The sequence below is a fragment of the Hakea prostrata genome, chromosome 5 (genome assembly GCF_041222555.1).
Source record: "Hakea prostrata isolate BN-2017 chromosome 5, UWA_Hpros_2, whole genome shotgun sequence".
NCBI lineage: Eukaryota > Viridiplantae > Streptophyta > Magnoliopsida > Proteales > Proteaceae > Hakea > Hakea prostrata.
In genome coordinates, this window is record NC_142604.1 from 45,145,611 (window position 1) to 45,159,927 (window position 14,317).

A 14,317-nucleotide genomic window follows, 5' to 3' on the forward strand; every position below is an offset into this window, starting at 1 on the left:
CAGATACTCTACACAGTAGAAGCATGCCAGAACCCCCACCTCCCATTCCAATCCATAAAGATGAGTTCGATGAATTCTATTTTTTATTGAAGCCCTTTTCATTAAAAAAATTTTCTTTTAGAATACCCAGTGTCACAAGGCTTCCAGCTTAGAGCATTTTTAATATTGAAGTTCTCCTTTCCAGGTAATCTAGTATCCCAATTAAGACATAATTTATTTTTTCCATTGCACAGAATTCATCAACCCAGATAAATTTCTATACCATTTCACATGTTCTGAATCATTTTTTCCCCAGAAATTCTTTCTTTATACGTAAATCTCATCCCAAAATCCGATCCAAACCCAAGAAGTTCATGCCCATTTCCAAGCCGCCAAACCCCAGAGGCGCAAGCCTAGCTAATCCTGGTATGGCTTCATTACTGGTGTAAATACTAAATTATTACTCTTTGAAATCAAATGGTGTGATTACTGCTGGGTTGTATTATATATATCTTGCCTTTATAATCAGTAGAGATTAATGCATGTTTTGCCTCCAGCAGAGTCAATAGTAAAAAAAACACACTCAAATCCACGCTGTGTTTGGCATTAGTCTCTGGTGTTCATCGTTCAGATGGTACTCTATGTTTGAAGAAAAACAATTCTAACGACGAATCATTGGTTTCTGCATGGATTTATAGGTTAACTTTGAAATTCAAATTATGACCGTTACATTAAATTTTTAGACGTTTTTGTAGAATATTCAAGTAAGGGATCAAACGAGGTAGATACAAAGAGATCAGATGAAAGCTTGTTCGTTCCTATCGATCAGCTTATTTTTTAATAAGAAGCATCGTGTTTGGTTAGGTCAACGTGTTTGGTCAAGTGACCTTTGCATAGCTGAAGAAACACAAGAGCAAAGTCAACTCCTGACCTTTGCATGAACGATGAGACACAAGCGTACCGTCGCGTCCGTAGAGAAAAGTCGTCTTTTTATGAGATTGTCTCTCAGAAGCTCATGTGATATCGAGGGATTCAAACATTACTCATAGAATATTCTTTTCTTTTCTGTATGTACTTTCCCTCGCTTTCTAATGGGTTTAGGAGTTTCAGAGGAATAAATGAACATGTTAGTTAAACAACCACTTGAGCTATTCTTAGAGTAGGTAGATATTGCTCATTTCAAGGAAAAAAATTCTATCAATATTTTTGTTTGATGGGGGCACAAGAATCTTTCGTGGAGTTTTTGAGATCTAAGTTCCAACTACTATAATCTTCTCTATCCTTGTAATCACAACTATTGGATATATATATATATATAAATGTGAAGACTTGGTGAGAGATACTTGTGTGATGTAGCAAATTGTCTTGATTCTTCTCTATTTATTATTTTTATTATTTTTATATTGTGAATAAGGTGGCAAAATTTTTTTTTTAACAAGAACGGGGCTGAGATCCAAAAGGAAAGCAAGAAGGCTAATCAGTGGTCAGGCTTACGCAATCCATTTGAAGGATCTCCTCTAACTTTGGCGGAAAATTCGGAAAGAATGTCAAAGTATTTTACAACACTAGAGTCACTCTAGACATCCAATCAACAGCTGGAAAGAATGTCAAATTATTCTACAATACTAGAGACGCTCTCAACATGCAATCAGTGGCATTATTTGAATCTCTATGGATATGCACGCACTATCTTAACATGCTAAGTTAGGTTCATCAATGTTTTAATATTGTCTACTATCCTGGCTGGCCCACCATGAAACACCTAATCAATAGAGAGGCGAGAAACAACTTCTACGGAATCCATCTCCATGAAAAGTGGACCAAACCCCTTCTCAACCATGAATACTAAACTTTCAAGGAGAAGATTCTATCATTATTTTTGGATATTCTTGTTTGATGGGGGCACAAAAATATTTTGTTTAGCCTTTGAAATGTGATACGTGGTGTTTTTGAGATCTAAGTTCCAACTGCTATATTCTTCTCCATCCTTGTAGTCACACCAATCGGATTTCTAAAGCACGATATACGTATCATGATGTGAAGACTTGGTGAGAGATACTCATGTGATGTAGCAAATTATCTTGATTCTTCTATTTTTTTTATTTTTATTTTTTTTATATTTTAAATAAGTTGGCAAAACCTCTTTTTTTTTTTTTCTAACAAGAACGGGTCTGAGATTCCGAAAGGAAAGCAAGAAGGATAATAAGTGGTCAGGCGTGCGCAATCCATTTGAAGAATCTCCTCTAACTTTGGCAGAAAATCCGGAAAGAATGTCAAACTATTTTACAACACTAGAATCACTCTCGACATCTAAACAACTGGAAAGAATGTCAAAGTATTCTACAACACCAAAGACACTGTCAACATACATTTAGTGGCATTATTTGTATCTCTATGGATAGGCACGCACTATCTTGACATGCTCAGTCAGGTTCATCAATGTGTTAATATTGTCTACTATCTTGGCCAGTCTTCCTTGATAGAATGCAGCTTCACTTTCAGGATCGGCAAATTTCACCAATAAAAACATGGAATCAATTCTCCGTTAGGCTTGGAAACACCTCTCTTTCTTCTACTTCTTCTTCTTCTTCTATATGACTCTCGAATGCTATAATTCTCATGATACTACTTTTTAACTCAAGGTCAACTCGTTGAACCTAAAATCGAGCTTTGAACTTATGCATCTACTCTAAAGGGTTTCTGAAGTGATGACTCCAATTAATCAAACATTTGTTTAATTTTTATGTGAATTTTATTTGTTCTATAAAATATAAACGTTTAAAATTCATATCAACTTCTCCACCATTACCAATTTCTTTGTTAAAATTTATAAGGTAAATATCACTTACCACTCCTCTTAGCTAGACAAATAGCACTTACACCCCCTCTTACTTGGATAATATCACTTACCTTCCCTCTTACCTAGCAAATATATCAAACACCTCCCTTCCGTTAACTTTCTAGGTTAACTTTAACGTTTATTATTAAATATTTTTCTAAAACCCCAAAATACTCTTAGCTGAAAATATTTTTTTAATTAAAACCCTAAACTACCTTAATCACCCTAGCAGCTAAAATACTAAATGATCCTCAATTAAATAATTGTTAAAATCCAAAATACCATACTTAAAACCCAAATTATCCTTAATTATTAAAACCCCAACATACCTTTTTTTCTTCTTCTAATTTTATCAAACAACTAAAAATACACGAACGACTTGATATCAAAATGCAATTTCAATACTTTGAATTATCAAAAGAGTATCTTTGGGCTTTTAATAATTAAAGATAATTTGAATTTTAACTATAGTGTTTTGGTTTTTAACAATTATTTTAATTGAGAGTAATTTAGTATTTTAACTGCTAGGGTGATTACAATAATTTAGGGTTTAAATTAAAAAAATTATTTTTAGCCAAGGGTAGTTTGGGATTTTAGAAAAATATTTAACGGTAAAAGTTAAATTTAATCGATAAAGTAAATAGAGGGGAAGTGTTTGATATATTTGCTAGGTAAGAGGGGACCCAAATTTATATCATCCATTATCATTTTAGCTAACTCTGTAGCTCGTCAGGCTGAAATGTTAGAATTAGACTCAAGGATTCGAGAAGGACAAGGGGGGAGAAGGCTAGTTGATTGTGTGAGTAGTTTTGTTGATTTTTTATTATTATTGGATCAGAGGTTCTTGGACTAGCTTATGTGTAACTTAACTACATTCTTAAGGTGGCTTTTTATATATAATTTAAATACATTACTTTGAGAATCTGTAACAGTCAAGGAAGCTAATCTCCGTCTGATCAATTGTTGGGTAACATTACCGAAAGGCAAGAGCTTCTTCACCACTTTTGTTTATGGTGACCCATACAAAGAACTAAGATATGTAGTTTGGAATTCTCTACTTGAGTTAAGTAAGGAGAGAAAAGAGAGCTGGTTTTGCACAGGAGATTTTAATTCATTTTTAGCTTGGCATGAGAAGAGTGGGGGTTCATGCAGAGGGTCTAGAGATATACAACAATTCCATGACATGGTAGATGGATGCAATCTAGTTGACTTGGGATCCCATGGAGCTCAATACACTTGGAGCAACAAGAGGCTGGGACAAGAAAACATAAGAATCAAGCTGGATAGGGCCATGGCTAATCCATATTGGTTGTTGAAATTCCCTGAAACAGCAGTGTATGTGGAAGCAGCTATAGCATCGGATCATGCCCCCCTCACCATTGACACTGAAGGATGGGTGTCAAAAGGCAAAAGACCCTTCAGATTTGAAGCCATGTGGCTCCGTAATCCATCATGTGAGGCAGTTATACAACAAGCCTGGAATCGAATAAGAGATGAACAAGAGCAATCAATCTTGTTCAAGAAGTTGAGCTGGTGACAAGAAGACTTGCAAAAGTGGAACAAGGAATGTTTCGGCATCTACACACTAAAATTCAAAAGTTGCAAAAGAAATTGGCCCAACTTCAGAATCAGAAGGTAGAGGAAGATACACAATGAGGAGAACAAACTATCAAAGGAACTTGAAGAGCTCTTGAAATGCGAAGAAATATTTTGGAAGCAAAAATCCATAATTGATTGGTTAAATAAAGGGGAAAGCAACTCATCTTTCTTTCATGCAAAAACAGTGACTCGAAGGAGATTCAACAGGGTTCTCAAGCTTAAACAAGGAAATGGTACATGGTGTTCTTCAGAGGAGGAAGTCTATGACTTATTTGAAGAATATTACCAGCAGCTATTCACATCGATGGAGGTGGAGGACCAACACATTGAAGCTGCTATTCATGGGATATCAGCAACAATTACTGAGGAGCAAAATACACATCTTATCTCACCACCATCGGAAGAGGAGATTAAGCAAGCACTGTTCGACATGGGTCCTTTAAAAAGCTCATGTGTGGATGGTTTCCCTCCCTTGTTCTTTCAGAAATTTTGGGACCTAACACATGAGGAATTGTGCGAGTTTGTATCAAATTTCTTTTCTACAGGTTTCTTCCCACAAGGAAGCAATGACACTCAAGTGTGCTTGATACCAAAGAAAGAAAATCTAGAGGGAGTTGAAGATTTTCGCCCAATCAGTCTTTGTTTAGTAGCAGTTAAAGTGGCAACCAAAGTGCTAGCAACAAGACTTCATCTCGTGCTCCCGGATATCATTCCATCCTCACAGTCGGCCTTTGTTAAAGGAAGATTGATCTCGGATAATATCTATAAAGCTCATGAGGCCTTCCATTACATCAAGGGGAGAAAAAAAGGCAAAAAATCCTTGATGGCCCTAAAGTTAGATATGAAGAGAGCATATGACAGAGTGGAATGGAAATATGTGGATGCCATTCTTACAAAGTTAAATTTTGGAGTCAAGTTTAGAGATTTGGTGCTAAATACATTGTCATCGGTGAAGTATATATTTTTGGTGAATGGAGGGGAAAGATTTGAGATCATTCCTGAGAGAGGTCTAAGACAAGGTGATCCACCATCCCCTGCTCTATTTGTGATATGTTCCCATGACCTCATCAATATGATCAATCAAAGAGAGCTTTCACAAGAAATCAAGGGGATCAAAATCAAGGGAAGAATATCACCGCTCTCCAACCTCATGTTTGCTGACAATTGCATCTTGTTTTTAGACGTAAAGTTGGAAAGTGCTTATACATTGAAGGAGTGTGTGGAGATGTATTGCAAAGCATCAGGACAAGCTAACAACTTCATAAAATCCTCACTATGTTTCAGCCCCAACACACTGTCAAGGTTCAAAAGATGGCTTTCAAAAATTCTCAAAGTCAAATATGGAGATGGCCCATAGAAGTTCCTTGGATTACCCATGGACTTTGGAGTTTCAAAAGTGGAGTTATTCCATTCTTTAAGTGACAACATGGAGAAGAAGTTCAATGGGTGGGCGAAAAAATTGTTGAACCAACCTAGTAGGGAGGTACTACTCAAAGCTGTGGCACTACCCTCCACCATCTATGCCACTTCACATTTCAAGATCCCAAAAAACATTCATGATAAAGTAAAAGCAAAGGCATCAAGATTTTTTTAGGGGTGGTGATGAAGACAAAAACCCAATTTTTTGGATGTCTTGGAAGAGGTTGAGTAAGGAAAAGAAGAAAGGTGGTATTGGTTTAAGAGATCCTCTATTACATAATCGTGCTTTACTTTGCAAGGTAGCTTGGAGGTTATTCTCACAACCGGAAGTGGATTGGGCTAAATTCCTTAAAGCCATCTACTTTCCTCATTGTTCTTTTCTTGAAGCCAAACCAAGGAACAATCCATCATGGGCATGGAGGAGCATATTGGAAGGAAGAGAGGTCCTCAACCAAGGGTTATTATGGAAGGTGGGCATGGGAACACAAGTGAGTATATGGAATGCAAAGTGGGTGCCGGGGTTGGATAACTTTAAAGTCGCATCTCCTAGGCCTGAGGAGTGTGACATCGAGATGGTAGCAGATATCATTCATCCCCAAAGCCGCACATGGTTAGAAGAGAAGATAAAGAGGTATTTCTTACCACATGAGGCTGATGCAATTCTTAGCATACCATTAGCTCTATTTCCATCTCAAGACACTCAAGTATGGGGGGCTAGCAATGATGGTAGATTCTCCGTCAAATCAACCTATAGATTGATTGAAAAAATCCGAGAGAAGAAAATAGAACTCCATCCTCCTCAAGAGTGCACAATTGGGAAGAAATGAATTCAACAAGCTGGATGGACATTTGGGATTGCAAAACCCTTCCCAAAGTGAAGAACTTCTTATGGAGAGCATGCAACGACATTTTAGCCATCTCAAAAGAGCTAAACAAAAGAGGAATGAAAGTGGACCAACTTTGTGGGGCTTGAGGGATGGAAGAAGAAACCATTACTCATACTCTTCTCCATTGTGAATTTGCCAAAGCAGTGTGGTTTGGTAGTCCTTTATCATGGAGAAGTTCTGAAAGAGAATTCTCTACATTAGCCGATTGGATGAAATCTTGGGCAGATTAATAAATACTAGAGAAGGAGGGAGAAAGAGTGAAAAGCTTGATATCTTTCATCTTATGGTCCTTGTGGAAAGCAAGAAACTCCAAGGTAATGGGTGAGTCACTAAAATCACCAGTTGAAGTAATGCAAATGGCAACCCAAGCACACTCAGAGTTTTGGTCATCAGTCAAGAAGGTAAATCAAAATGCCATGAATGAAAATAGAAATATTGGGGAGGAAAGAGTGGAATGGAAGCTCCCAAACCATCCTTTCGTTAAGGTGAATACTGATGCAACTTGGAAACCGAAGACAAAGAAAGGAGGTATGGGGATCATCATTAGAGATTGGGAAGGAAAGCCTCTAGTTGCCGTATCCATCCCCAAACCATTCTCATCAGTGATTGAAGGGGAGGCCGAAGCTATGTGAGTAGGGATGTTATAAGCTTTGGCCAATGGATTCGAATTCGTGGAGATAGAATCCGACTCTCAACTACTAGTGAGTTACTTATCTGAGTCAACCTTAGCCCCTACTTTCATACTACCTGTAATTGAAGACATTAAGTTTATAGGTAGTAGATTCCTAGGCTTCAAGCCTATTTATGTTCCTAGAAGATCCAACAATGTTGCGGATCAGCTAGCACGGAAGGCCTACTCGGTTCAGGGCTCGAGTTATTGGTCATGTTCCTTTGATTGGTTACTGAACTTATGCTCACTCTCCATCCCCGCCCTGTTTCTTAATGAAAGCTTGGTTAAAAAAAAAAAAAAAAAAAAAAAAGAAGATTCAAACTCTTGACCTTCATCAATACCATGAGATATTGATATTTTATGGAGCCAACCTTCTAATCCTACTTCTTATATTGGAATCATAATAATGATTACTGAGTAACTAAAGTTACTTCCTTTCATCAAATTATATTTTTATAACAGGTTTGCAATTTGAATTTGAATTTAGATGTTTGTCCTTTACAAATATGTCATAGCTAAACCACATAAATTACTCACCAAGTCTCTAGACATGCATTTAATTTTCATGTGAATTTTAATGGCTCTATAAACTATAAACATTTGAAATTCATATCAACTTCTCTACCCTTACCAATCTCTTTGTCAAAATCTATATCAACCATTATCATTCTGGCTAACTCGGTAGCTCATCAAGTTGAAATGCTAGACTTAAAGATTCGAGAAAGAGAAGGGGGAGAAGGCTAGTTGATTGTGTGAGTCTTTTTTTTCTTTTCTTTTTTATATAGAAGTTGTTTGCAAGGTTTAAAGTATCCCACGATACCATACGATACTAGCCGATACGTATCCATATTTGACCAAACCTATACGATACATCTCAATACGTCTCTCCATTGAATTACACTAAAATACATCAGCCAAAACTATACAATACTCGATACAAGACAAAACTTCTCTTAAAATCACTTGACCGATACAATAGTCGATACCTATACTTCAAACCTTGGTTGTTTGAGTATTAAAGTGTAAGTTTATGTACACCTTAATTACATTCTTAGAATAATTTTTTATGTATAACTTGTCTCTATCCTCAAGAAAATCCAAACTCCTACCCTCATACCATGAGATGTTGATATTTATGTAGCCAACCTTCTAATCCTGGACTGAATTCATGCGGACTTTAAGTAATTAAAATTACGTACTTTCATCAAATTTTTTTTACACCTGTTTGCAATTTGAGTTTTTTCCACTTAAAAAACACTTTTACATTTAAATCAAGATTCTTTTCTTTCACATTTCTTGCTTCTTTTGAGGAATTCTGCAAATCTGGATCTTCCACCTTTGTTACTTCAAAACACAAACAAGGAGTTGTTGAGACTGTAGTTCATCTTCTCCAAGTTCGGTGTCACTGCAAACTTAATCATCACCGGAGGTCCACATGCCAACGCCAACGTTTCAATGGATCCTTCCGGCAAATGTTCTCTAAGAACACTTTCTGTAACAAATCCAGTACTGTATTTCCAATTTTCCCTGATTGATTCTCCTACCACATACCATACCTTCAATCTCTCATGCTTAGCAGACCATGAATCCAACTCATCTCGCAGCAAGATATCATCTTCAGTACGATTTGCATAGACCAAATACATCTCTGTTTCGTCTTCTGGATCGTTCAAGATTGCTTGAATAACTTGATAAACCGGCGTGATTCCAGTTCCGCCGGCGATCATGGCAAGCCGTCTTGCATGCTTGTGGTTGCCGTGGATGGTGAAGTGTCCTCTGCCGGAATACTCTATACGTCCCAATGGACCTTTGATATCTAGGGTTGCACCCAATGGAAGAGATTCCAAATACTGTGACATGATTCCTCCATTGGGAAAATTAGGGTTTACGCCCTTGAAGTAAACCTTGATGACGAGATCAAAGTAACCCACCTTATCAATGGAGCTTGTTGGAGTATATGCACGCATGCAAAGCTTTCCATCTATGGCAGCATAAATGTTAATGTGTTTTCCTACTGGCAATCCAAGGACTTGATCTTCAGATGGTAATGCGAAACGGAAGACACGAACATCGTGAGAGATTGAAGTCTTCGCCATGAGCTTCGTTTGAATCTTCTTGCATGGTATGAGAGCTACGTTACCTGTGTTATTGATTGAAAGTAGAGGCGAGTCATGAAGTGATGATTTTGAGTCGGAACTGAGTTTGCCAATTCGATACTCTTCAAGCATTTTCCTTGCTTTCTCAGAATGAATTGCATCAAAATCTTCGGTGCAATCAGTGCCGGCGTTGATGAGAATGCTATCGGAGCCACCAGGGTGGTCGTTGAGGAACTTGGTGCAGTCATAAACATAATCATGGACGACGATCCAAGCCGAGTCGGCCGAGTTATGCTTCTTCACCACGGACATTGGTATCATGTCCAAGGAGGTGATTGGCTGGTTAATCTCAGACGTCTTGACTTGCTTTTGATGGGTCATCCATCCACCCGGTTGGTTTGCCGGTTGGGTCGGATGCTCGAACATGATACAATTGTCACCATTCTCAGACTTGTACATGTTCATCTTCACTCTGAACCAGCAATTGTTCATCATTCCCTGCACAAAACATTAATTCATAGGAATATGTAAGACTCAAAAAGGCTCATAAAGTGTCGATGTTGATTGAGTTGAACCATATATGCTCAACTGTTATTTCTATCGAGCTTGTTGGCTTGGCCTGGATTACCTTGGTTCGATTGGATCAAACCGGTTCAACCTCTCTATAAATTCTTTTTTAAAAAACTAAGTTTTTCATTTCTTGACGTGCCAGCAAGGATATTAGGAACCCAAGTAAAAATTAGGATGCTCTGCCTCGAATCCGGATCATCACTCCGTCAGGGGTGCACTCTGTGCTCCCCGGCGGCTTTACACCACAAATCCTGTGGGACCTACAGGTAAAAAATAATAAATCCCATCACCCAACTCCTGGGTCCCCCTGTATTTATGGTGGTAAAGTCGTCGGAGAGTACTCAGTGCTCCCCGGATGGGTAGCTGATCCGGACTCCTGCACCTCTACCCCCTCAAGGTAAAAGATAACGAATCCGAATCAGCTCTTTGTCGATGGAACATTTAATGTTTTTTCACTACCCATAATGTGTGGGATTCATGTGGGACTCCCTTGAAAGTCCTACCTCTGACTTATTTTAATACATTTGGCAGTTGTGGCCTCATACGATATATGTGGTGAAAAAAATGCGAAAGTGCTTTCTGACAAAAAAGTGATGTAGACTCCTCTCTTTATGCACTCTTTATCGAGTCAGAATCTACAGCTCATCAGGGGAGCACTTTGTGCTTCCCAACGCCTTTACCACCACAAAAACATGTAGGACCCACAAGAATTGGTGATGTTTTTATTTTTTATTTATATATTTTATTATTTTTTCTGTGAATTCCACATGTTTTTGTGGTGGTAAAGACGTCAGCTCCCCTGACGGGATGCAGATCCGGACTCTCTCTTCATCACCCATTCCGTAGGGGATCTATCACTCCGCACATTAATAAAGTGGAATTCTAGCTCCAAATATATGATGACAAGGGTCAGAAAAGTGTTCTTGCAAGACCCATAAGCTTGATGGATAGGGATTGAGAGAACGAAAGGGATAGCACCATTCAAGATGCTAAACTGACATTCCAACCACCAAGAGAAGGTCAAAATTCAAAGCAATTCACATCATCAGTTTTTCAGATAAACATCACATACTCTTATTCTTCTAGCTAGCAGAAGGCCACAGCCCAGTACACGTGTCCAATAGAATGCGAGATTTTTATTTGGAAAAAATCCATATTAGTTAGACCGGTTCAGGCAAAGAATCTTCCACTTTTCCGTCGGTTCAAGTGCAACCACCATCCTAAAGTTTTATGAATTAGATTCCATTCTTTTGGATGGAGGAATTTGCCCATGATTCTCTATATAAAATAAATTTGTTCAATCCGATGTAATTCAAAGTGAATAAATCACGATCAACATGGATACCGATCCTGATGCCAGTACCGGTACCGATACCGATATTTATGTCTATTAAAAGAAGACCATGCATAAGGACTTACCATGACATTCCATATGAGATTCTCTGGCTGAGTGTTGAGGCCCTCATCCCAAGCCCTTAGAGCAATCTCCTTGGCATCAACTAAGTCATGTAGCTTTTCCAACTCAAGGGACCAAAAGCACCAGCACCAATATTTTCCATATTTGTTTGGCTTTTCTTTAATTTCCAAATGGCAAATCTTCCACGTTACCCCACCATCGAATGTTACTTCAACACGCGTTATCTTCCTCCCTCCACCTATTAAAGTTAGGTACAAAACATCAACTACACGACTTTGCAGTTCTCTTGTTTCCGAGAATTGCTAAATGAACACATACTTTTCATTATACTTTTCGAGTTAGGAGAAATATTCCATCAATCATAACTACTAAATATATATTAATGTAAAACACTAGATTCAAAACTATATCAAGAAAATGGTTATCCAAAAACAAAAAAAGTAACCTGTATATGCATAGCCCTTCAACGTGAATGGCTTTTGAATCGTCGTAGAATTTGTTGATAATGTTTCTCCGTGACAAGGTGTTGTTATGACGGAATTAATGTTCAACTCATTGATAATGTACTCAGGCTTGTACCACCATTCTGCATAAAATCAAATCAGAATCAGAATCAGAATCTAAATCTTTTTTTCAAAAAGTATATTTTTTGAGGTAGTTGAACAAAGATTCCCCTTCAAAGCATAAAACAACAAATTCTCCAAGGAGGTCCTGGGGTATAGAGAGTAGGTGGGCGTAGTGTACCTTCGGCGTTCGCTAGCTCCGCATCCACGTGGGAGGGAAGGACCCTGTTGTCATTGTAGTGATAGTAACTCTCCGACTCCTCTGTGGTGACGATTACACGCTTTAGCCATTTCACCATTCGCCCTCCGATGAAACCCGGTATGATCATCCGTATCGGGAACCCATGGTCGGGCGTTAATAGCTCTCCATTTTGCATATACGCCAAGATGATATCACGCGATGGATCCATCGCTATCTCCTTTTTGATGCTGGTGCCATATTTGGACCCACCACCACCAGGCAGATCCTCAGCTCCTTCAAAACACACGTTCAAAGCTCCCATCCGACGGCTATAAATACCGCACCGCTTGAGTACATCTGTTAAGCGTACACCGCGCCACACCGAAGTGGAAACTCCCGCTGCACCCCAACTGAAACCAATGGTTTGCTTCACCATGTTCTGTTCTTTGCGACGGTTGCCGGCGCAAACGAGTGTGACTGGGAATTCACAGTTAGGAAAATCGTTCACGAGTTGGTCCATGGTGAACCGGGTCGGTCTTTTGACCAGTCCGGTTACTTCCACGGTCCAATCTTTCCAAGTTCCTTTAGGAACATAGCCATGGTTGCGAACGTAGTGGAGAGTAGCAGGAGTTATGAAGCCATGCTGTACCAAACGAGTCAAGGGCGGTTCGCAGTTGAATGGGTGCTTACCGGTGAGTCGAATCAGCGACGGGTTACGCTCGACCCAGCTATCTGCCGTTCCCTGATCACGGGAGTCGAAAATTGACGGTTCGACCTCACCGTTAACATCTCTGAGACGGTTCGACCACTCAGAGCCAAACTCCGCTTCGTCGTCGCTGGAATATTCCTCTGCTGAAACAGAAAACCGAGGGAACGGCGAGTAGGGGAGAGAGTTAGAGTGAGTTCGGTAACCGGGTTTGAGGTACTGCTGCCGGTTACTAACAGAGGCAGACATTTTGGAGACTGACAGGTGGAGAAGGGTGGGGGGAGACAAGAGAGATCTCTGTTCAAGTTCTCACTTTTCTTCTCTCGCTTTTAATTCTCAGTTTTGTGATCATATGGAAAAAAATGGAACTTTGAGCGAGTATTTATGGGAGGAAGAAGCCCAGAAGCGGAGCCGGAAGCTAAGGGCGCCGCCATCTAAAGCGCAGAAGAAAGCCCAGCCCAGAGCGGCTTGGCTTTCTTTTCGGATCACGGGTAGAATGGATCATCCATCGTACGTACGCTCATAGTTTGACTTAAACATTGACTCCACGTTGCGCCAAGGCAGGGTCAACCTCAGAAAAATATAATAAATAATTAATTAGAGAATTTGGATCGGACAGAAAAAAAGGAAGGTCATTTTGATGAGGTGGTGCGCTCTGAGTGTTGTTGTGCCTGTGCATCTGAGATAGTGGTGCTTGTGGTTCCCTGTTAGATATACTGTACATCATGTGAATTTTATTAAATTTTATTCAAACAAAAGTGCACGTACAAAAACTATTAAGTATTCAATGTAGGGTTGGTAAAGTGGTAAGATTCATATTTTTTTGTGGAGAGGTCATGAATTCGATCTTTATTGTGAATGTAATCGAGGTGCGCACAAACTGGCTGGATAAACCTCAAAAACTCAAAAAAAAAAAAAAAACACTAAGTTAGACCCAAGGTGCACCTACCATTGGAGAATTTTAATTGATTTTATTTTCTATCTTCTTGTAAAATTATAATGAGTGTGATGGGTAAAATAGTAAATCAATAATTTTGTGAAAAAATAAAATATCATGGTGCCCTCACTGCTTGCCCCCACAAACATCATGACAAACCCTTCTCACCTAATTTCGGCCTCTGTCTTTGTCTCTACATTAGGACCACCTCTCCTAAGAATTTTTACTGTACATGCTTAGTGGAGAAAGAAGAAGAAAATATATAAAGGCGGATTACATGGGATGCATTCAGTATTCCAGTTCAAAGCCAAAACCCTAGCCCACCTCAGCTTGAGGAGTCAGGATCTGAAAATTTTCACCTAACCTAGTCTTTAGGTCAAGACATTTCAACTTAGTCGTGGTTGTTCAAGGTCAAGGCAATTCCGTGACTTCAAAGGTCAAATCTGCACCGTTG

The 14,317-nt window shown here is 39.0% G+C and overlaps 1 protein-coding gene across 1 annotated transcript; it reads right to left on the bottom strand.

Moving 5' to 3' along the window:
• Window positions 1–8,271: 8,271 nt before the first annotated feature.
• On the bottom strand, window positions 8,272–13,337 carry LOC149016090 (nitrate reductase [NAD(P)H]-like). Its single transcript, XM_089157228.1, has 4 exons — window positions 12,221–13,337; window positions 11,922–12,062; window positions 11,479–11,714; window positions 8,272–9,987 (listed from the first exon to the last, which is right to left on the bottom strand). Exons 1-4 carry the CDS (start codon window positions 13,173–13,175, stop codon window positions 8,740–8,742), a joined length of 2,580 nt encoding a protein of 859 aa, XP_089013354.1. The 5' UTR covers window positions 13,176–13,337; the 3' UTR covers window positions 8,272–8,739.
• Between the last annotated feature and the right edge of the window lie 980 nt (window positions 13,338–14,317).

What these genes read in the sequence shown, in the direction of transcription:
- LOC149016090 (XM_089157228.1), bottom strand. Translation starts at nt 13,175, where the DNA reads ATGTCTGCCTCTGTTAGTAACCGGCAGCAGTACCTCAAACCCGGTTAC. An exon ending in GGAGCTAGCGAACGCCGAAG is followed by an intron (nt 12,063 to 12,220) that starts GTACACTACGCC and finishes GATTTTATGCAG; the next exon opens with AATGGTGGTACAAGCCTGAG. An exon ending in ATCTCATATGGAATGTCATG is followed by an intron (nt 9,988 to 11,478) that starts GTAAGTCCTTAT and finishes TGTTTTGTGCAG; the next exon opens with GGAATGATGAACAATTGCTG.